The sequence below is a fragment of the Zingiber officinale genome, chromosome 1A, assembly GCF_018446385.1.
Source record: "Zingiber officinale cultivar Zhangliang chromosome 1A, Zo_v1.1, whole genome shotgun sequence".
Lineage (NCBI taxonomy): Eukaryota > Viridiplantae > Streptophyta > Magnoliopsida > Zingiberales > Zingiberaceae > Zingiber > Zingiber officinale.
The window spans coordinates 71216030-71241240 of record NC_055987.1 but is presented as its reverse complement, the minus strand read 5'-3'; the positions used below and the strand labels follow the sequence as shown (position 1 = coordinate 71241240).

Genomic DNA, 25211 nt, shown 5'->3' with positions numbered 1-25211 from the left:
CCGCCTTTCTTGCCGGCTGAGTCTCCTCCTAGCCCACCAAAGAATAACGCTGATTTCGCCCGGAAGTATTGCTCCTGCTTTCCTCCCGAGTGGATGGTCGGGACCGCCTCGACGCCCGGCGACTTTCCGCCTTGGGATCTACGCCGATCGGACGATGGTGATGTCGCCTCTACGCGGGTCCGGCCGGCTTCCCGGGTCCTTTGCCTCGTGTCGAGGGAGGAGACCGCTGCTCGGGTTCTCCGGGGAACAGGATCGACACAAAGGGAAGGCTTCGCAATCCCTCGTGGTCAGGCGATCCGTCGGGAAATTTGCGTAACATTGGGGTCCACCTTCGACTTGACGAGCGCAGCCACTTCAGACGTGCGATCCGGTGTGGGGAGATCAATGCTTCACCCTTGGTCCTCTAGATGGTTGCCGAGCTGAGTGTCGCCCGCCGCACTAACAAGTGCACGCTCGGTTGAGCTTTTTCCGAGCGCTCGCGCCTTCCACGCTTATGTATTCGTGGGCCCGATGTAGCATGTGATCATAGTCTCGGGCGGCGATGAGCGACCGAAGAAGTCCCCATCAACAAGGCCTTGTGTGAAGGCGTCATCATCGCTTCCGGCGTGGTCGTGGGATGTCCATCGCCACTGGTTGAATCACCGGATGTAAGCTCGCGATTCTTTGGTTCTTGTTGATGGCGAACAAGCTAACGCTTGTTTTCGATAACGCCGACCGCGGGCGGTGGTGGAGGAAGGCCGCTCGAAGTCCTCGAAGCTTGTGATGGATCCGTCCGGTAGCCTCGAACCACCGCTGGGCCGATCCCGAGAGCGTGGTAAGGAAGACTCGGCACTTCATCTATTGGTGGAGCGTGGCAGTGTTATCAAACTTACCCAAATGATCATCCGGTCCGTTGTTCCATTATACTCACGATCGTAGGGGCACGAGTGCTTGGGCAGAGGATCTCGCAGAACGGCTTCCAAAATCAGGCTGGTCCGCCGAGACGAGTCCGTCCGGAGCTTTCCCTTCCGCTATCCCGCCTGGCATTTCATCCGAGGAAGATCCTATATCTCTTCGGCGTGGCTCCGTGGGCAAAATAAGGCCCGTGGAACGCGACGGTGGTCGGAGGTACACGGCTTTCGACGCGACGCTGTTTGTTGCCCGTCTGCCGCATGGATGCTTTTGCTTTTGCTCAACGAGTTCTGCCCTTATCTCACTCGCAGCGCCGAGTTCCTCCTCAAAGCGCCACCGCAGGCCGCCGCCCACCGCCCATTGTCTATGCTCGATGCGGAGCTGCTCCCACAGACGCGCCAATTGATCCCGTCCGAACCAGGTCAACAGACGCCGGGCACGTGACGCCCAAGGCTCACTGATGTAGCTCTCCAACTAGTGTCGAGATGCTCCGGCTATCCTCGCAGTAAGTCGAGCCGAAGGGATTCCCACGACGACCTCCCGCCTAGTCGTAAATCACGATGAACAAGGTGGCTCCAAGTCTCAGAGTACATACCACCGCCGATGAAACCCGAGGTTCTTTATATAGAACTGTGAAAGGTTTGGGCACGCGTACCAAGGTGCATAAGTGTCCCCGTCCTATCCTAGGTACGCTACACGTAAAGCTTACCGCCCTTTCCTAGGTACGCCGTCACGAAAGTTTACCCGACCCATATCGCTACAAATGAGCATGCCTCGATGGGATGCAAGAATCCTCTACAAGATTCGAGCACGACACACACGTGAAACCTACAGGTTGTCAGAGAAAGAAATCCTCGGCCCTTTCCTTTGCTCCAAACTTGTAGTCCGAGCGGAAAGATACCTAAACATCCGACCGGACATCCGCAGTGGTTTACTTGTGCTTTGTGGAGACTACCAAACAGGGTGCTTTATGACCGTGATCGGTCAAAAGGTCACTCGGTCCATGACCTTTTCGAGCGGCGGAACCCCGATTTGACAGGGTGCCTACCAACTATAAGTGCAAGCCTGCCGGACCCTTCCGGTACTCGATTCCATCGACCGGTGGACCTGACCATCTATGGCCGTCCGTCCTGGCCGACCACACTCTCCTCCGGGTGGGCGGCTGCCCGGTGACTTCCACTTGGCGTTGAGAAGGGGGCCCGCCTACTACCCTGATCACATATGATGCCAATGACATGGTCACCCCCGACGCCATCTCACACACAATGGTGAGTTCGAGTGGTAGGCCGACAACCGCGCACTCGACATCACCGCCTGACGAGTGACCGAGTGACGGATGCCCTTGAGTACACACATACCCTACCCCGAATAATAAATGGGGAGCGCAACGCCTCATCTCCCAGACACGATGACGGGAGGTCTCTCTGCCGGCACTACCGAGCCACACTACCCATGAGCGACCAACGAGCCAAACAAAGTCCAATCGTCACGGCCACAACGCTACACTAAACCAACGGAGCCAAACAGAAGGAATCGTCTTGCTACCACGCTGAGTCACAAGACCCACGGAGCCAAACAGCAGAACTGCCACACACCTGTCTGATATACCACTAACCCATGAGTGGTGGTGTGTACAGATACATGTAACTGGCGATGCGCTCACAATAATGGAGCAGACAACCGCACAGCATGCAATCATGCAAGATGATGCATGACTCTAAACATGGCAATATCATGAATAGCATAGCAAGATCCACACATAAATAAAAGGTGTACCACAAGTCAATATATCAGATGGAAGGTACACAAACAGATAGGGTATCAAATAAACCCTAGGTCCTGAACATAATGTATCATATGGTTGGGTCACTACCTAAAGCATGTATGGTCAGATAAATAATAACATGCAGTGCATAATAAGTAAACAAGCAATATGTATCCGATCATGTAGTGACCAACCGAAATAAATGGGAAACACAATCATTGTTGTATGTTAAACACTTTATTATGCATATCAAAAGACATAAGTCAAAGTACCTGCCTCTAATAAAGTGGTCCAAATCTGACTCCGAGATTCTCGTCTCGCGTCAAGATCTTGTATTACCAATTGCATATATTTTTATTTAGCTACATTCTCATAAATAGCTAAACAACTCTCTAACCCTAAATTAGGGCAAATCCTTGACCAACACATAAACCTAATTCAACCCATACATGATCAATAGCATATATCAAATTCCTATGCCTTACCTGAAACTCACAGCCGTTTATCACTGTTGGAAGTAGGATCCTTTGCTGCTGGAATCTATCTACTGCCGGAGATCAAACGATACTGCAGGAAAACATTCACTACCACAGTGATCAATCCCACAATAACAACACAACATTCTAATAAAAAAAAAACAGTAGATAATCAAAAGGGAAACAATTCATCAAATCCTTGAGTCTACATAATTCCCAACCAACAATTGAACCTCACCGTGGACCGATCAAGAGCAGTGGCAAGTTTGGTGGCCGGCACAGAGGTGATCACTGAAAAATAGAGGGAAGAAGCAATTTCGCTCGGCTGTGGCAGCAAGCGGAAGAACTAGGGCTTAGATTCCACACTAGGGCACCCTCAAGAGAAGTGTGTCTGCGCTAAGGCACAGATAGGGCCGGCTGTGCTCGGATGTCGCCGTAGAGATGGGTGTCGCGGCTGAGGCTAGGGCACTGGCAGCAGGGAGAAGAAGAGCCATGACACCTCGGGCATGAATGGCGCTACGGGAGGGCTGAGCGGGCAGCTCACCGCCTGGCACAAGCAGAAGAAGAAGAAAGGAGGACATTTGGAAGAAACCAAATACGGCCACGGTAGGGCTTTTCTGCTTCGTCTGGAGTGAGGGAGAAGAGAGGCACAGTGAGGGCCTTCAGTCAAGAAAAAGAAACAAATAAAGAAAATAAAGAAAAGAAATGTAATTATAAACATTTCTCGCTTAAATGGGTAGCCAAATAGGCTTTTCCCGGCCCTATTTTTATCCCCGCTGACTCATTCCATACGAGCTCCAAAAATTTTGAAAATTTCAAATCAGAAATTCCTTTATTAATATTCGCCTATTTTCTAGTATTTTACATTCTCCACTAATAAAAATTCGTCCCAAATTTATCACCATCGCGAAATATTAACAATGATATAAAGCATAAATGCCGAATGGTAAATTAAATCATATACCCAAAGGAAAAGATGGGGATCGAGCTCTGATCGTATCCTCGAGCTCCCAAGTAGCCTCCTCATCCGAACGATGCCGCCATCCGACTTAACTAGTCGAATAGTCTTGTTCGCAATCGACGCCCTTCCGCTCGAGAACTGCATCAACCTCCAGCGTTTATGTGATGGGTTATTTAGATGTAGCATGTGATCGTAGTCTCGGGCGGCTTCGGATGAGCGACTGAAGTCCCCATAATGAGGCCTTGTGAAAGGCGTTCATCATCGTTCCGATGTGGCTGTTGGGATGTCCATCGCCACTTGGTTGAATCGGATGTAAGCTCGAGCGATTCTTTGGTTCTTCTTGATGGCGAACAAGCTAACGCTTGTTTTATGTAGTGCATTGCGGCGAAGTGGTGGAGGAAGGCCGTTGAAGTCATGAAGCTTGTGATGGATCCGTCCGGCGATCTGGAACCAGGGCCGATCCGAGGCGTGGTAAGGAAGACTCGGCACTTCACTCCATCGGTGTATTGGTGGAGCGTGGCGGTATTATCAAACTTACCGAATGATCATCAAGGTCCGTTGTTCCATTATACTGGCGATCGTAGGGGCACGTAGTGCTTGGAAGGATCTCATGAGAATGGCTTCCGAAAATTGGCGGTTGGTCGCTCGGGAGATGAGTCCGTCAGGAGCTTTCCCTTCACATCATCCTTGGCATTTCATCGAGGAAGATCCTATATCTCTTGGTGGCGTGGCTCGGTGCGAAATAAGGCCGGTGGAATGCGGCGGTGGTGGAGGTACTTCCCGCTCGGCCAGGCGTTGCTGTTGTTGCTCAATCCGCTCGGCGGATGCTTTAACTTTTGCTCAGCGAGTTTGGCGGCCCTTATCTCGACCGGGCGTCGAGTTCCTCCCTTGAAAGCGTCACCGTGTCTTGTCGTCCGGCCTCGTCCATTGTCTATGCTCGGATGGGGCGTTCCAGCGGCGCCAATTTGATCTGTCAGAACGAAGTCGGCGACCGGGCACGTGGCGCTCAAGGCTCGGCGATGTAGCTCTCCGACTAGTGTCGAGATGCTCGGCTATCTGCTGTGAAGTCGGCCGGGAAGGATTCCAGTGACGACCCTCCGGCGCTCAAGTCGGGTAAATCACGATGAACAAGGTGGCTCGGAGTCTCGAGTACATACCAGCCCCACTGTCGATGAACACGAGGGTTCTTTATATAGTCATGAAAGGTTTGAGCCGCAGCGTACAAGGTGCATAAGTGTCCCTGTCCTATCCTAGGTATCGCGGTGTCGAAGCTTACTGTCCTTTCCTAGGTGCGCCAGTTTACACTGTCTCCTTCTGATCAGGCATGCCCTCGATGGGACGTGAGAATCCCTGTCCGCAAGATTTGGAGCATGACACACGTGAAACCTCTGGTTGTCGGAAAAGAAATCCTGCCCTTTCCTTTGCTCCAACTTGTAGTCAGCGGAAGATACCTAAACATCCGAGGACATCCGCGTTGGTTTACTTGTGCTGTGGAGACTAACAGGGGTGCTTTATGGCATGATCGTTGAAAAGGTCATCGGTCCATGACCTTTGGCGAGCGTGACCCCGATTTGGTGGTGCCTACCAACTATAAGTCTGGCCGGGGACCATTAGGCACTCGATTCATCAGTGGCCGATCCGATCGGACCGGCCATATGGCCGTCCGTCCGTGGACCACACTCTCCTCGGGTGGGCGGTGTTCCGGTGACTTCCACTTGGCGTTGACTTTGCGGAGAAGGGGGCCGCTCCTCTTACTACCGGATCACATGATGCAATGACATGGTCTTGACTCAGTCACCATCACAATGCGGGTGAGTTCGAGTGGGTGGGTGTGACAATGCACTCGACATCACTTGCCTGATGAGTGGCGAGGTGGACGGGATCTTTGTCAGATACACATACTCCTACCCCAGAAATAATAAATGGGGGTATGATGCTCATCTCCCATACGATGACGGGAGGTCTCTCTCTTGTTGAGCCACACTACCCGTGACGGACCCAGCGGGCCAAACAAAGTCCGACTGCTGCTCTGGCCAGCGCTACACACTAAACCAACGGAGCAAACAGAGGCGGGCGTACATGGCTACCTGGCCGTCAGACCCACGAGCTAAGCAATGAGCGCCACACAGTCGATATACCACTAACCCATAGTGGTGGTGTGTACAGATACATATAATGGCGATGGCTCGCAATAATGAGCGGACAATCGCACAACATGCAATCATGCAAGATGATGCATGACTCTAAACATGGCAATATCATGAATAGCATAGCAATCACATGCATAAATAAAAGGTGTACCACAATGATATATCGGATGGAAGGTACACAAACAGATAGGGTATCAAATAAACCCTAGGTCCTGAACATAATGTATCATATGGTTGGGTCACTACCTAAAGCATGTATGGTCAGATAAATAATAACATGCAGTGCATAATAAGTAAACAAGCAATATGTATCCGATCATGTAGTGACCAACCGAAATAAATGGGAAACACAATCATTGTTGTATGTTAAACACTTTATTATGCATATCAAAAGACATAAGTCAAAGTACCTGCCTCTAATAAAGTGGTCCAAATCTGACTCCGAGATTCTCGTCTCGGTCAAGATCTTGTATTACCAAACATATTTTTATTTAGCTACATTCATAAATAGCTAAACAACCTCTAACCCTAAATTAGGGCAAAACCATCAACACATACATAAACCTAATTCACACATATGTCAAATTCTATCCCTTCTACACAACCGTTTATCACTGTTGGAAGTAGGATCCTTTCTGCTGGAATCTATCTACTGGGAGATCAAACGATCTGCAGGAAAACATTCACTACCAGTGATCAATCCCACAATAACAACACAACATTCTAATAAAAAAAAGTAGATAATCAAAGGAAACAATTCATCAAATCCTTGAGTCTACATAATTCCCAACCAACAATTGAACCTCACCGTGGACTGATCAAGAGCAGTGGCAAGTTTGGTGGCCGGCACAGAGGTGATCACTGAAAAATAGAGGGAAGAAGCAATTTCGCTCGGCAGTGGCAGCAAGCGGAAGAACTAGGGCTTAGATTCCACACTAGGGCACCCTCAAGAGAAGTGTGTCTGCGCTAAGGCACAAATAGGGCCGGCTGTGCTCGGATGTCGCCGTAGAGATGGGTGTCATGGTGAGGCTAGAAATGGGGAGAAGAAAAGAAGACCGACACTAGGGCCACGGGAAGTCGGCTCGCGGTGTCACGGGGAGGAGGCGGTGGTGGCTCACTTGCTCTCTAGGCACTGAGAGAAGAAGAAGAAAGGCCTGGTGAGGACACGGGAAGAAACCTTGTGGCAGTGATTAGGGCTTTCGATCGGGTTGAGGGTGAGGGAGAGAAGAGAGCCTGGGTGAGGGGCTCGGGCGCAGGGCTTTCGGCGAGGTAAGAAAAAACAAATAAAGAAAATAAAGAAAAAGGAAATGTAATTATAAACATTTCCTCGCTTAAATAAGGTAGCGAAATAGGCTTTTCCGGACCTATTTTTATCCCATTGACTATCCATCTGAGCTCAGAAAATTCTTGAAAAATTTCAAAATTCTGTAAAATTCCCTTATTAATATTACTTATTTTCATTTTCTCTCACTAATAAAAATTTGGTCCCAAATTTATCTACCATCAATAAATATTAACAACGATATAAAGCATAAATGTTGAATGGTAAATTAAATCATATACCTCGAAAAGATGGGGATATCGAGCTCGGATCGTATCCTCGAGCTAGCCTCCTCATCCGAATGATCTTGCCATCCGACTTTAACTAGTCGAATAGTCTTGTTCATGATGACGCTCCTTCGTTCGAGAATCAAATGGAACCTCCTTATAAGTGCATGTCAATTGAAGGGGCGGGATATCTGGCCGACATGCGTGATCAGATCGTATCTCCGCGTATAGATCGTGGAATACATCGTGGGCGCTTTGCCGAGGGCGGTGGTAGTGCTAGCGGTAAGCTACGCTCGATCCTCTCGAGATCTCGAAAGGGCGATGTCTGGTGGGCTAGCTTACCTCGAGGCCAATCTCTCTTCACCTTTCGTGGGTGAAACTCGCGAAATACATGATCGCTGACGAGAAAACTCTAGTGGTGCGTCTGCGATCGGCATAACTCTTACGGCGGTCTGCGCCTCGACATCCTCCGTCGATAAATGCGGACCAACTCTGCATCTGCTGAACTCTTAGGGTCCCAACATGGGCCTCTCCACCTCATCGGAGGACGGGTGTCCAAATAAGGTCTACATACAACGCCTCAGCGGTGCCATGAATAACCAAATGAAATTGTTGTTGTAGCAAACTCTACTAGCGGATGGTCCTCTCAGCGCCTCCAAATCCATAACACATGACCTCGGCGGGTCCTCTAAAGTCTGAATGGTCCGCTCGACCGTCCGTCTGCATGGATGGAAGGTTGTCTTGAAAGCAATTTGTGTGCCAAGGCTGCTGCAGACTACGCCAGCGAAGCGTGTGTGGATCTCTATCCGAAATGATACTCAGCGGAACACCATGTAGCATAATCTCCGAGTCTGGATACGCGATCGATCCAGGGAATCGGTCCTCCGGATCGCTAAGAAGTCTGCGATTTGGTTAATCGATCAACGATTACCGAATCGCGTTATGACCTCGTCGTGTCTCGGCTGACCCTACCACAAGTCCATGGTAATGTGATCCCACTTCCACTCGGGAATAGGAATCCATTGACCAGCCTGCGGTCTCGGTGCTCGGCCTTCACTGGCACAAACAAGACATCTAGCTCGAAATCGCGATGTCTTTCTTTATGCCGTTCCACCAATAGGAACGAGTCTCGATACATAAAGGGTCCTTTGGATGGATCGCATCGAGGCGTGTTCCTCCTAGAGTAGCTCTGTAAGACCGGATGAGGCGGGTACGCATAATCTGCCTCGGAAGTATATAATACCCTCCACGTCTCGTGTAAACTCGGTCTGCTGCCCGGAAGCTATCTGACTGCTAATGAACTGCAAATGTTGATCACCAGCCTGTGCCTCTCGGATCTTCGTCCTGATCGACGACTGAGCAACCATAGTAACAAGAATACCCTGCTCTGTAGATCCCTGCTCCTCAAGGTCTAACTCAGAAAAACTCTGAATCAAGTCCGTGACTGAAGCTCGGTGGCAAGCCAAAGTCCCTCTGGACTTCCTACTGAGTGCATCGGCAACCACATTAGCTTCCCCTGGGTGATAGCTAATGGTACAATCGTAATCCTTTAGGAACCCCATCCATCTCCTCTGTTAGAGATTTAGTTCCTTCTGGATAAAAATATATTTGAGACTCTTATGATCCGTGAGAATGTCAAAGGTAATGCCGCCAAATCTTGAAAGCAAAGATGATGGTGGCTAGATCCAGATCACATACTGGGTGGTTCTTCTCATGCTCCTTCAACTGACGAGAAGCATAGGAGACTACTCTGCCGTGCTATATCAGAACAATGCCCAAATCCTAAAGAGATACGTCAGTGTAAAGTACGAATCCATCCTCTCCAACGGGTAAAACCAAAGCGGAGCCGACACTCAATCTCCGCTTGACTCCACGAAAGTGGTCTCGCATTCTCGGACCACGTGAACTACGCCTTTCTGGTAAGGCGTGTCGGTGGCGTAGCATCTGAAAAACCCTCGACAAAAATCGGTAATATCCTGCTAGTCAACTGCTGGGATCTCTGAATCGACTTGGTGCTCCAGTGGTGACCTCGATCTTTGAGGATCAATAAATACCTGCCGAGACCACATGTCCAAAAACCAGCGAGGATAGCCGCACACTTGCTGACTTCACGTCTAATGATGTCGTCGAAGAATCTCAGCGTGCGAGATCTTGTGCGTGCTCCTCCGGGCGAGTAGACGATATGTCATCAATGACGATAACAAACTGATCAAATACTCCGAAAGATGCGGTTCATTAAGTCTATAAACACACTGGAGCATTGGTAAGCCCAAATGACATTACGACTTCATGTGTGTATCTCGTGCGGAAAGTCATCTCGGATATCGTCTCGACCCTCAGCGATGATATCCGGATCGCGGATCAATCTTAGAATACACCGATGTACCTTTGAGGCGATCAAACAAATCCTCGATCCGTGGTAAAGGATATTTATTTCGTGATAGCTTCGTTCAGTATGCATGGTCGTCGCTAACCTCATGGTGTCGTCTTTTTCTTGACAATAATAGGAGAACCCGGAGAAACACTAGGGCGATTAAGTCCCTATCCAAAAGCTCACGGGTTGAACCTTCACTCGTTTAACTCTTTTGGTGCCATCGATAAGGAGCTTCGTCTTGGGAGGTCCGGAATCATTTCAATAGCGAACTCGACTTGCCTTCCGGGAGGCAAACCGGCGCCTCCTGGAAATACATCCGGGTACTCCGGACCACAGGAACCTCGGAGGCTGCGAACTACTCATCCTCGATCGATCAAAGATATGACCACGACAGCCGTGTGACCACGAGCTGAATCACGAAATGATCGATATGCCGTCATCTCGATGCTGTGAAATCCACGAGGGTTGGTTCGGAGGGCGGAAGGTGACCACCCTCGTGCAGCGATCAACGGTAGCATGATATACGGACGACCAATCCATGCCAGAATGATATCAAACTCGACCATCTCGATACTAGAAGATCTCACCGTAAGTATCATGTTGCCAAAGTCTAGCACGGCAACCTCGACCTCTGGTGGCGTCTAAAGTATCAGGACGGTGGGAGACCAATCAGCTGCGTAACAATGGGTAATCTACCATCTCCGCGTAAGGTACGGATATAAAAGAATGCGAGCTACCATTATCAATGATATATCGTGGAAAATGCATAAATGGAAATCATACTGCGGAAAACGGATCCGTCGGCTCGCGCACATCTTCTCTGGTAATCGCATGTATCGACCGGTCTCGGCGGAGGAGGAGGGGCGTTGCCGGTGGTAAGCTCGCGACCGAAGCCGGGTTGCGGATAATGTGCCGAGAAGGCGAGAGGACGGCGATCGATGCATTGGGAATCTAGATCTGCGCAGCCTAAAGGTGAGGATCCCGATCGCCTGCGTCGGATAATAAAGTCCTTAACAGAACTCGGGGTCTTATGGAGCACCGGAGTACTCCTGTCCAAGCATGCCAAATGCCGTTGCTGCAGTGAAGCACTCCGCTGCGGCCGTGCGAAGGTTGGGCTCGTCGCCGCCTCCTCGATAAGTTCCGTCGTTGGTCGTCCTCCATGATCGGACCCTCCTAAGTCGTATCTGAGTCTTCTGCGGACAATCTCGGCTCTGGTGCCCACGGTTCTTGAATGGAAGCAACCGATCTGAGAGCACCTGAGGTGATGTGATCTGGACCCACATCTCAAAACAAATATCATTGGCGGGTTGTTTTCCGGTTACGGGCAGGAAGCGTCTCAAGAAGATACGATTTCGAGGCCTACGTGATACCCTGGTACCACTCGACCGATTGCGCTTTCTGCTTTGTGGTGTAGCTCGAGGTGCTGGATCTTGCGGATGTGCTCCGGTTGTTTCCTTTTTCATCTGGAAAACTCTCTGTGGTGACTCGATAATGAGGGCTCTGTCAACATCTCCGCATAAGATGTGATACCAAGACCGACAAGTCTTAGTTGCAAATGTCCATCCATTTTGAATAAGCTGCTGCGTCGTGATGTCTCAACACTAGCTCCGGACAAAATCGTCAATCAGCCGAATCAGACTATACTCATCACCGATCGATTGTTCGTCATGAACTCGGAAAATCCTTGCAGCCATCCGATAAGCTCGTGGAAAAACGACTCTCAAAGCCTCTCAACTCGGCCCAGTGATGTTACACTCACCGATGATGGGCTAGGTAATCCACGGTGTCGGCGGCGTCACTGTAAATGAAAGCGACCCATTACCGCTTTCTCCCACAGCAAGCCGTATAAAAGAAAGTCCGCTCCATAGTCTCAATCCAAGACAAGGCCACACTCGGATCGGTCTCCTTGGAAGAGTGTAAATCGACTCTTCATCGACTACGACCGAATCACGGCTCGTGCACAAAATGTCGGTGAGATGTCGGGCATTAGCCGGGATGGCGGAAACACTTGGAGTGGTGAATGCCGTAAACCGAGGAGGTACTGCCGAGTAAACTGGAGCATATGTCGTCGGTGGCCAGAATGAGCATGTGGTCGCCGGGGTCAGTGGGTAACGGAGATGGAGCGGTGGGTATCCCTAACGCAGCGCCGCTGGGTACACCGGATGTCGAGCACAGTGTGGTGTCGATTTGTGTAGGCCAGTGGCGGTGGTCTTAGAATCGCCATAGGTTGAGGAGCCGGTGTCGGGAATGCCAATGGTACCCTGGTGATCGGAAATCGATGGGTGTGGATCTTTGTCGGTGCAATTTGAGGTAGGTACCTCTAAGGGAGCCATCGGGGTCTGAGAGCCCGACGCGCCCGCAGTATCTTGAGTCACAGAAGGCATCTCTGGCGTATCCAGAGATCCCGCGGTCCTCGTACGTGGTCGTCCAGCACCACATCTCGCAGCAATACGTGTAGATCGCCTCATATCTGTTAAATTATATCACAGATATTACTACAAGTGTCAACAATTACTAAAATAATTTCATACCTAATTGCTGTCTGGAGATGTTCCGTCGCTGTCCAGTCCCCAAATTGACCTCGGAATTCTATACGAGAAAATCATCGGAAATCCATAATAAAATCCGAAACGAAAGTCCAAAACATATACGTAATGGAAAATCCGTGCAACAAAAAATAACTATCCAGTTTGACTCGCAAACTTGGGTTAGCACAATATATCCAGAATACTAAAATCAGGTATCATACCCTGCTCTGATACCAAATACCACTAAATTAGTATAAGATAAATCTCAAAAATCCAACACACGGAAACCAAACAAGTATCGCCAAACTTTGGCGCTCTGATACCATATCAATAGGTATCAGGTTATCTCAAATATCCAAAATACGAAAACAACGATCGTAAAACCTCGCTCTGATACCAATAAATTGTCACGTCCCAGAGGAGTCCCTGTTCGAAGAAATTTCGGCAGCATCTCCCCTGTACGGCGGGCAATCTGAAACTTTTCTACAACAGTATATACCTCAGCTACATGCGGCTGGAATAAACAACAATAATAAATAGACAATCACCACGCAGTTAATATAATTCTCGGCCTCTTGCTGACACAACCATGCAGTAAAAAGATGACTCGAAATCAACCCTACTCAACTACACTCGTAAAGCTCAAATCCGAAGAACTCACTTCTTCTGCCGTCCAGGCAGGCATGTAGTAGAATAAATCCAAATCATATCAAAAATCCATCAAACGATAAGAATCCATACAATATCCATAAGTAAAACAATACAAGACTAAAAACAAATTCTGATAGAGAAACTAAGATAAAATAACAACTCAAGACCAGCAAAGGACTAGCACTACGTGCAGATGGGGACTAGCGACTGGAACTGCTCCGGACAGCCTCAACCTGAAAATATCACAACAATGGAGGCGGGGTGAGTCCGACACTCAGCAGGTACAACTGATATGCAAAATAAAGTAAATAACGCATAGACACTAATCATGCGTGCTCACAGATACGAGAAGGATAAATCTGTTGGAACAAAGCGGAAGAAAATGCTAACCAAGATCGAGGTATAAAGGTAATCGGGTCGTGGATCGAGAATGTCGTAATCACGTATGCGTATCGATCGTATGCATCGAATAAATCGCAAGTAAACGAGACGAATAATAAATGCGTCGTGCGTATGATGCGATAACGACATGGTCTTGACTCGATCGACCATCTCACCTGATGGTGAGTCCGGTGGGTAGAGTGTGTGAGTCGCTGGCCGACATCACGCACGATGGTGGAAGTGGATGGGATCTTGTCAGATCTACACATACTCCTACCCGAAATAATAAATGGGGAGCGAATGCTCTCGTCTCCAGTTACGATCTTGGAGGTCTCTCGGCCATTACTCTGTTGAGTCACTACCGTGGCGGACCAGCGGGAACAAAGTCCAAGTCCTGTCTGCCAGCCTGCTACACTAAACCAGCGGAGCCAACAGGCGGAAGGCTGCACGGCCACCATGAGTCACTAGACCCGGGCGAAACAATGTAATCGCCACACCGTCTCGATATACCACTAACCCCGAGGTGGTGGTGTGTACAGATACGTATAATTGGCGATGCGCTCACAATAATGGAGCGAAGAAACCGCACAAAGATGTAATCACGCAAGATGATGCGACTCAAATACGGATATCATGAATAGCATAGCAAGATCCATACATAAATAAAAGGTGTACCACAAGTCAATGTATCAGATGGAAGGTACACAAACAGATAGGGTATCAAATAAACCCTAGGTCCTGAACATAATGTATCATATGGTTGGGTCACTACCTAAAGCATGTATGGTCAGATAAATAATAACATGCAGTGCATAATAAGTAAACAAGCAATATGTATCCGATCATGTAGTGACCAACCGAAATAAATGGGAAACACAATCATTGCTGTATGTTAAACACTTTATTATGCATATCAAAAGACATAAGTCAAAGTACCCGCCTCCAATAAAGTGGTTCAAATCTGACTCCGAGATACTCGTCTCGCGTCAAGATCCTGTATTACCAATTGCATATATTTTTATTTAGCTACATTCTCATAAATAGCTAAATAACTCTCTAACCCTAAATTAGGGCAAATCCCTGACCAACACATAAACCTAATTCAACCCATACATGATCAATAGCATATATCAAATTCCTATGCCTTACCTGAAACTCACAGCCGTTTATCACTGTTGGAAGTAGGATCGTTTGCTGCTGGAATCTATCTACTGCCGGAGATCAAACGATGCTACAGGAAAACATTCACTACCACAGTGATCAATCCCACAATAACAACACAACATTCTAATAAAAAAAAACAGTAGATAATCAAAAGGGAAACAATTCATCAAATCCTTGAGTCTACATAATTCCCAACCAACAATTGAACCTCACCGTGGACTGATCAAGAGCAGTGGCAAGTTTAGTGGCTGGCACAGAGGTGATCGCTGAAAAATAGAGGGAAGAAGCAATTTTGCTCGGCAGTGACAACAAGCGGAAGAACTAGGGCTTAGATTCCACACTAGGGCACCCTCAAGAGAAGTGTGTCTACGCTAAGGCACAGATAGGGCCGGCTGTGCTCTGATGTCGCTGTAGAGATGGGTGTCGCGGCTGAGGCTAGGGCACCGGCAGCAGGGAGAAGAAGACCGGCCCGACGCTAGGGCACAGGAAGTCGGCTCGCGGTGTGCAACGGGGAGGAGCGGCGGTGGTGGCTCATTGCTCTCTTGGGCACAAGAGAAGAAGAAGAAAGGCGCGGTGAGGACACGGGGGGAAGAAACCGCCAGCGCCGGCGGTTAGGGCTTTTCGGCGTCGGGTTCGGGAGTGAGGGAGAAGAGAGGCACGGGTGAGGGGCTCGGGCACGCAGGGCTTTCGACGAGGTAAGAAAAAGAAACGACTAAGGAAAATAAAGAAAAAGGAAATGTAATTATAAACATTTCCTCGCTTAAATGGGGTAGCCAAAACAGGTTTTTCCGGGCCCTATTTTTATCCCTGTTAACTCGTCCATACGAGCTCCGAAAAATTCCCGAAAAATTTTCAAAAATTCCTGAAAATTCCCTTATTAATATTCGCCTATTTTCGGTATTTTACATTAATTTTGGTAGAAAAACACTAGAAGTGAAAGGTTTTAGGCTTAGTAAGTAAAGATAGAATATATGAAATTTAAGTTTAGCAATATTAGACATAATGAGACAATTGTTAAAATAGGAGATATCGAATTGCTTGTAATTAAGAGCTTTAAGTATTCAGGATCATTTTTGCAAAATGATGGAAGAATTGAGAGAGATATTTTACATAAAATATAAGCAGATGGTTAAAATAAAGAAGAGCATAAGGTGTTCTTTGTGATCGTAAAGCACATCTAAAACTTGGAGATACGTTTAAGATGGTATAAATATGTTCTTAGACGACCAATAAATGCTCTAATTAAGCGATGTGAAACTGTGACAAATATGCATATCAAATGAGGATGATCAAAAAGACTTGGTAGCAATAATAAAATAAGATAAAATTTATTTAAATATAAATGATGATATAAGTAAGGAATAGAGTCTAATGGCGAAGAATGATTCATATAGTCAACTTCATTTAGTGGGATAAGACTTGGTTGTTGATGTGGTATCTCTTTATCATATTTTGTTTGGTGTTTATAGTTGCATTTCTTGGTTTGTTTAATTTGTAGTCCCAAGAAGATTGTTAAATCTCCTATAAGAGTCATTTCAACTTATTTCTCAATTTGAACCATTTATCATATCTCAAAATACTAGTTCAATTACTTAGCATTAACTTGCACCAACAAAATATTCAATACTGATCGAAGGTCATAAGACAATATTGAAACAAGAACAATTTGACAAATAACACCTAGAATCCCTTAACCCCTAAACATAAACTCAATAGTCAATATTTATTGCTATTAAATATTAATATAATTGATATTTGTTAATTAATACACATTTATATTTAAAAATAAAAAGTATAAAAAATATATTAACATGACACGATAATAAAATAGTATTGTTTCACTCATATATTGAAACTCTGATTTAAATTTTAAACTTTAATATCAATATTACAATTAACATTCTGAATTAAATTATCGATAGAAATACTTGATATATTTGTTGACATAAATATATATTTTAAAAATCCTATTTTTATCATTCTCTTTATTTATTTATTTATTATAATTTGAGAAAGATACTCATTAGAGGGTCTGACTGTAACATCTCGGCAAAAATCGCTATATCTCCAAGACTCAGATGTAATGCTAAATATGAAAGTTTTCGCGTTACAGAGTGTGACTGTTACTTATCGGCAAGGACCACTACATCTCCATGAGAATTTGGGTATAGTGTTAAATAGGCAAGAGTTCTCACACCATAAGTTGGATAAGAACAAATATGATAGGAAAACTAATAATCTAATATTTGAAACATAGAACATAGAAACCCTCACTGATAAATCAATAGAGGTAGTAGATATGATGATTAGGAGAAGAATTAGTATTTTGTGTGTATAAGAGACAAAATAGGTAGACAAGAAGGCAAAACTGATAGAGAACTTAAGTTTTAAGTTATGGTACACAAGAAATAGTAAAGCAAGAAATGAAGTGAGTATTGTTGTAGAGAGTTCGTTAAAGGATGAAGTTGTAGGAGTAGTTAAAAAAGAGATAGAATTACAACCCTTAAGATAATAGTGGTAAATGAAATTATAAACATAATTAGCATATATGTACCACAAATAGGATTAGATGAAGCTACCAAATCAAGGTTTTGGGATGACTTAGATAAAATATTATAAAACATTCCGCCAAATGAAATGATTTTAATAGGAGGTGATTTAAATGAGCATTGCGGAGTGAAAAATGAGAAATATAAGAGGGTACATGGGGTTATGGGTTTGAAATGAGAAATAAGAAAGGGAAAACTATATTAAATTTTGCGATAGTATATGACCTTATATTAGCTAATACGTTTTTTAAGAAAAGAAAAGAACATTTAGTCACATTCAAAAGTCGGAATAATAAATCATAAATTAACTTTCTTATGGTTGTGAAGAAGGATATAAAGATTTGTAAAAATTGCAAGATCATCCCTAGAAAAAGCTTAACTACCCAATATATGTTAGTAGTGTTAGATATGCACCTCAAACATAATATCAATAAAAAGAATATATATGAATCCTAGAATTAAGTGGTGAAATTTTAATGATGAGAAGTAAAATATATTTAAGGAGAAGGTAGAAGTATAAGTATTAGGTGAAATATATGGGTGATCCTAATACGACATGGGATAATATGGTATCAAAGTTGACAATAAAACTAAGAGTATACTCGGTGAATCAAAGGGACATGCACCACTAAGTAAGGAATCTTGGTAGTGGAATGAGAAAAAACAAGAGAAAGTAAAGGAAAAAACGAATAGCTTATAAGGAATTATATATTTGTAAGAACGAGGAAAACTTAAAAAAATATACAATAGTCAAGAAAGAAGCTAAGAGAGTAGTGAATGAAGCAAAGAATAAAACTTTTAAAAGATTATATCAAAAATTGGATACAAAAGAGGGGGAAAGAGACATTTATAGAATAGCTAAAGTGATAGAAAGGAAGACAAGATATCTTATCTAAATAAAATATGTTAAAGATGAATGTAATAGGGTACTAGTAAATGATGGAGAAATAAAAGAGCGATGGAAGAAATATTTTCATCAACTTTTTAATAAAGGTTCAAGTAGCTAACTTAACTTAGATAATTTATGTAGGTCAAATGAGCATAGAAATTTAAATTTTTATCATAGAATTTAAACATCAGAAGTAGAACAAGCTTAAATGGGATGCATAATGGAAAAGTCGTTGGACCAGATGATATTCCGATAGAGATATGAAAGTGCCTAGGGAAACAAGGTATCGAATGACTTACAAAATTATTTAACATAATATTGAAAACGAAAAAAAGTCTGATAAATGGATAATAAGTACTCTAGTTCCCTTATATACGAACAAGGGAGACATACAAAATTATGCAAACTATAGGAGTATTAAACTAATGAGTCATACTATGAAACTTTAGAAAAAAGTAAAAAAAAAAAATTAAGGAAGGAGACCATGGTGATCGAAAATCAATTGGGTTAATGCCTAGAAAGTCGACAATAGAAGCTATACATCTTCTTTAATTGAAAAATATCAGAGAAAAAAAAAGATTTATACATGGTATTCATTGATTTAGAAAAAGCTTATGATAGAGTCCTAAGAGAAATTATATGGAGAATTCTAGAAAAGAGAGGTACTAGTGTAATATATATTAAACTAATTAAGGATACCTACGAGGATGTAACGACTAGAGTAAAGACTTCAGGCGGAGTAACTGAAGCATTTCCAATAAAGATAGGGTTACATCAAGGATCAGTTCTAAGCCTCTATCTTTTTACATTAATTATAGACGAACTCACTCACAATACCGTGGTGCATATTGTTTGCAGATGATATTGTTTTGGTAGATGAAACACATGAAAGAGTAAATGCTAAACTAGAATCTTGATGGAAAACACTAGAAGAGATATGTTTTAGGCTTAGTAGAATAAAGACAGAATATATGGAATTTGAGTTTAGTAATATTAGACATAATGAGACAATTGTTAAAATAAGAGATGGCGAGTTATCCGGAATCGAGAGCTTTAGATATTTAGGATTATTTTTGCAAAGTGATGGAGGGATTGAGAGAGATATCTTATATAGAATATAAGTAGGATGATTGAAATGGAGGAGAGCGTCGGGTGTTTTATGTGACCGTAAAATACCTTTAAAACTTAAAGGAAAATTTTATAAAATTGCAGTTAGACTTGCTATATTATATGGAGCTGAATGTTGGGCTATGATTCGAGCACATGAGCAGAAGATGAGAGTTATAAGAATGTTATAGTGGATGTATGGGCATACGAGAATGAACAGAATAAGAAATGAGAGCATTAAAGAGAAAGTCAGAGTTGTATCTAGGAAAACTCCGAGAGACACGTATAAGATGGTACGGACATGTACTTAGACGACCAATAAATGCTCCAGTTAGGTGATGTGAAACTATGACAAACACGTATATCAAACGAGCAAGACCAAAAAAGACATGGTTAGCAACAATAAAATAAGATAAGATTTATTTAAGTATAGATGATGATATAGTAGGAGATAGAGTTTGTAAAAGGATTCATATAGCCGATCCTACCTAGTGGGCTAAGGCTTCGTTGTTGTTGTTATTGTTGAGAAAGATACACACGTTGCTTCTATTAGACCAGTGGCCAACATCTTAAAGAATATTAAACCTTGATGAGTTCCTAATGCTTTTAATCATATTTGATAAGGTTAATCAACTTATGGTACTTGTATTCATTTGTCCACTCGGATGGGTCTAGTGGCTAGCGCATGAGGTATTGCCACCATGAAGTATGGGGTTCGAATCTCAGCAAATTCGAGATAAATGTCTCCTTTATGTGCTAGTCACTATTCCAAAGGCTAGTAGCTGCCCGTGATTTACCTCCTCTTTGTTGGCCTTGGGACGAGTTGGCAGGGGCGCTGGGGGCGAGCGTATTCGCCTTTTGCCACCTTGTATTCATTTCTAACAAACTAAATATAGCATTTTCCACATATTGTACATAATTATTAGTATTCTTATCTAACATAGTTTGTCAATTTTTTTCTTTTAATTTCTTAATATGGATTATGACGAGAAAGAATGATTACAATGAAGTTCAAATATTGTTCCAATTGGGGTTAGTCTTTGACTGAAATCATTCAGTATTGATGCAGTGATGGGTGTGCAAATGCTAAGGAGGAAGGAATAAAGAGGAAATAAAAAAGGGGAAAAGGAAGAAGATTTGGAGGAGAAGAAAGAGAAGAGGCAGAACTATAGAAGATCCCTTCTGGCTTCATTGTAGAAATTCTAGTAGATGAAAGCCCCATCACAAAATCGAAAACCCCTAGGCCCAGCCCCTAGCTCCTTGGAAGTCTCGTGCTGCTCTGGAAGTCTCATGCAAAAGCTTTGTTGCAGTTGTTGTGGTCTATGTTAGCATGATAATGACATCTTTTTATGGAAATCAGTATTCTTAGCATGATAATGAGGGACTAGCCTACCTTTTAATTTCATGCTAAAGGGGAAGTCAGGATTTAAATTTCTATGTATTGCTAAAGATAATGATGGTAAAGTTGTTGTGTGAGTTCGAGTTGCAGAAAGCCTCTTACAATGTAGGATAAAACTGTGTATTATAGACCCATTTGACCCTTCTCCGGGATCCTGTATTGACAGGAGTTTCGTGCATCAAGTAGTTCTTTTATTGCTAAAGATATGTTGTAGAAATAAGGCTTGTTGAGGCTTTTGAGTCACAAATTTATAGACCTTGACGGGAAATTCCAAGAGTTCTTTTTGGAACTGCATATTAAAAGTTGAAGTTTATGTTTTGGTTATCAAGCCTAGTTAGGACTCCAATTGACCAATCTCATGATGACATTTCTGATAAGAATCCTTTGACCAAACTTAATTAGAGGTGAAAATATAAAAGATTCCATCTGATTAAAAGATCTGATTTTCACTTGAGTCAATTTTGGTCGCGGTTCGAAATCTCGAGTTGTGCCAATGTTTCAATTTTTGACTGGAACAATATTATTTTGGTATTGTGCCGACGTTTTGATGTATGGTGTTAGTGATAAATTGGAGGTGGAAGGAGGAAAAAGATAACACAACTATATGGTTAAGCTCAACCTTTGCTTTCCATCAGGAATGCTACACTTTGAATATCATCTTGCGTACTGACAAACTATATATAAAAAATCAATATCTCAATTTTAGCATGCCGAGGAGTGTTGAGAGTTAATATGAAATTATACTTGTTGACACAATTAACACAATACATACTTTGTCTTGGTGTCTAGTAGTATCGAGTTTCGATAATTTATCGAAATGATACATTTCAACTATTTCACTTAGCACAGTATGAGATTTCAAACCATGATTATGACTTCAAGTTCTCTATTGTGCTAAAGTTGGTGTATATTGTTTGTGATATTCCACAAATATATATTATATTTATACACACATGTAATATAAATATATATTATATTTATATTGTTGTGTAGTGAACAACAATTACGAGTTTTAGAAACTTTAAAAATTCAATTTAGTCCAACCTAGTATAGCTTAACTATAATTCTTACTTTCTCTTCCAGCTATGAGCTGAGCAGTTCAAGGCCACAAAGAATTTTGACAGGAATGCTAAACAGGTATTCTGGCTCATTTTCCTTTTTTCTATGGATTTTTTTTTGAGGTAGACCAAAATAAACATTAGTTGAATATGATTTAATCAATTTGAATATTAGTAGTGTTATAACCTTGCAGAGAACTCAATGGAGGTTCATGTTGCCTACTCCAAATAAATACGGCTGGATGATAATGCTGGGTTGAGGATTATGGACAAATATTTAAACATTTAGCTCCTCTATATTGACTACTAATATAAGATGATTAGTGACACTAATCAATTTACTATTTGCTGGTCTTTTCTGTGAAGGAGAATAGCTGACCATATTTCCCTATGCCCACAGGAAAGAATATGAGAAACTACGGAAACAGTGTCAGCGCCTCACAATACTTAGCAGGGATGATCACAAGGAGTTAAAAGCAGTATTGGATAGCCCAAGATTTGTTCAGGGATGTGATTTTGTGTGTTCTGAAGAAGTTTATGCTAAGGAGTCTGTCTCCATTGGAGAAGGATGCTCAAACAAAGAAAATCTGGAGAAATCAATCAAAGAGGAAAGTCTTACCTCCACCATAGCTAATCAGGATGGAGAGGAGAGGAGTAGCATTACACATTCAGATGTACCTGAAGATGGTGCAGTATTATCAGGCAGTGAATCTTCCGTTGAAGATTCAGAAACCTTGTTGATCACTCGTGCAAAGCCTTCAAGAGAAAATAATCACAGAATAACAGGAATAGCTTCAGCAAATATAGACACTGTAAATTCAATTCGAACAATCGAGGATTTTGCCATCTGGCAGCGTATCATCCGCTTAGACTCCATCCGAGCTAACACAGAGTGGATTCCCTACTCTCCAGTTCAAGCTGCAGTCTCTGAGGCCAGAGCTCTTAAGGCTGCTGCTGACGTTGGATTGACAGACTATGAGGACTTGGAACCATGCAGAATCTACCATGCTACTCGACTGGTTGCAGTTCTTGAAGCATATGCACTTTATGATCCTGTGATTGGGTACTGCCAAGGAATGAGTGATCTTTTGACTCCTATTCTTTCTGTAATGGAAGAAGACCATGAGGCATTTTGGTGCTTTGTTGGCTTTATGAAGAAAGCCAGGCATAATTTTAGGCTTGATGAGGTAGGCATCAGGAGGCAATTAAATATCGTATCAAAGGTCATCAAGTTCAAGGACCTCCAACTCTATGAACATCTGGAGAAGCTTCAAGCTGAAGATTGCTTCTTTGTGTACAGAATGGTGGTAGTTGTATTTCGAAGGGAGCTCACGTTCCAGCAGACATTGTGCTTGTGGGAGGCTATGTGGGCTGATCAGGCAGCAATTCGGGCAGGTTATGGTAAATCAGCTTGGGGGAGGATGAGGTTGCGAGCTCCTCCTACAGATGACTTGCTACTCTATGCCATTGCAGCATCCGTGTTGCAGAGAAGAAAGTTGATCATCGAGAGATACAGCAGCATGGATGAGATCCTACGAGAGTGCAACAGCATGGCCGGGCAACTGGATGTTTGGAAACTCTTGGATGATGCCCATGATCTGGTGGCCACTCTTCATGACAAGATTGATTAAGACTCTTCTTGCTAGTTAGTACTCTTCCAGATTTTTAGTTTCAAGTAATTGTTTCAGCCAGTGTTTTACCCATTCTATATATTTTCCCCTATTACCTATCTTCACCCGAATGAATGATCTCATTGAAGCATATAATTTGCTTGAACTCAGACCAGATTTTGTATCTTTCTCGTTCCTGATGAAGTTCTGACAAGAATGAGTCACATATTCACGTCTTTAAGATAGCATGTAAGACGATGTTACAATAGTTTAATATTGATTATTTCCACATTGGTAGTTATTTGCAATTATATTCTCATTTAAATTTACAACCGGTAGGCAGTTTTTTAACTACCCTTATCTGTAAACGTTTTAGATTCTTCTTCAATTAATTGATTAATAATTTTAGTTTTTTTTTTTTTTTTTGCTTTTGTCCTTATTCTTCATAAAGTTTGATATGCTACCATAGTCAAAAAAAACTACCCTTACAACCGCTAGGCAGTTTTTAAACTACCCTTATCTGTAAACGTTTTAGATTCTTCAATTAATTGATTAATAATTTTTGTTCTTTTTTTTCGCTTTTGTCCTTATTCTTCATAACGTTTGATATGCTACCATAGTCAAAAAGTTAGAAATGTACAAATGCATTTTCACCGGTGACTGGATTGGATACATATAGGTTGATTTTGGCACTTGCAGCATACAAACCATAATCAGGCGTATCAAATACATGTCACATCAACTTTTTTTAATAGTGACGAATAAATAAATTTCTTGTCCCTGTGCCCTTAAGTGATTAACCAGGCATTTTAAAAATAGAAGTCCAACTGTGATGTACTGGTTTAAGTTTGAAATGAAGAATTTGTTTGACATTACTGATCTTGGAATCTTGTAGTATTTTTTGAAAATGGAGGACCTGTATCTTGATAGACCGTTCTTTTCAGCCAAAAAAAAGTATGCTACTGATCTTCAGAAATTTTCTATGTCAAATTGCAAGCTAATCTCCAAATCTATTTTTCAGGAATAAGATATTATTGTTTTCTTTAATAGCCTTTCGCACTTTTATAGATTCTGTTCTTGTCTACAATGTTAGTGCAATCATGTCCATTGCGACTATAAGTTTTGATACGTGGGCAAAGAATTTAATTTAGATTTGCTTATGAATTTAAAACGTTTCCGAGTCTTGTAGGACTTTGTGGAATGCACATGGAGATAACTTGGCATGGCTAAGTTGGTTGGACATCCTGTGGCTCTAGGTTTGTGAGATCGACAATGGATGACTTGGAGCATCTGAGGGATCGTAAGGTAAGGAGTGTCAGGGTGGAGTCGATGAAAACATACTTTAAGGCAAAGACGTTATTCCGATTAAATACCATGAATGGTCAAACTACCAGTTAATGAACGTGCTAACGTGCACATGCGCTCCGAAGATAGTCGGTGAAGGAAATGAAATTACCTAAAAGACACTCTAAAAGAGAGTTAGATTGGCACCAAGAGATCTCGATGGACCATTTCAATACTCAAGTTAGAATTTGCTTGATGTAGTATGCTAGAATAAGAAGATGATGAAGAAGAAGAGGACCTCATAGAATTTGTTTGAATCCCTTGCATTTACTCTTTCTAAGATTTATATAACTATCAAAGAGCATATCCACGTTAAATGCTCTAAATGTTGCACGCTCCTCCATCATCCTTATATACACCAATGAG

The 25211-nt window shown here is 43.1% G+C and overlaps 1 protein-coding gene across 3 annotated transcripts in view; it reads left to right on the top strand.

The window, feature by feature from the left end:
• LOC122026131 (rab GTPase-activating protein 22-like) overlaps window positions 1–23790 on the top strand; it is a 41860-nt gene extending 18070 nt beyond the window's left edge. For 2 of the 3 annotated variants that reach the window (XM_042584781.1, XM_042584774.1), the window contains exons 4-5: window positions 21917–21970; window positions 22292–23790. In XM_042584781.1, the coding sequence (XP_042440715.1) occupies window positions 21917–21970; window positions 22292–23522 (1285 nt within the window). In that variant the 3' untranslated portion in view covers window positions 23523–23790. The remainder of the gene's footprint in view (window positions 1–21916; window positions 21971–22291) is intronic. The other variant, XM_042584787.1, reaches the window with a different exon arrangement.
• Window positions 23791–25211: the final 1421 nt, after the last annotated feature.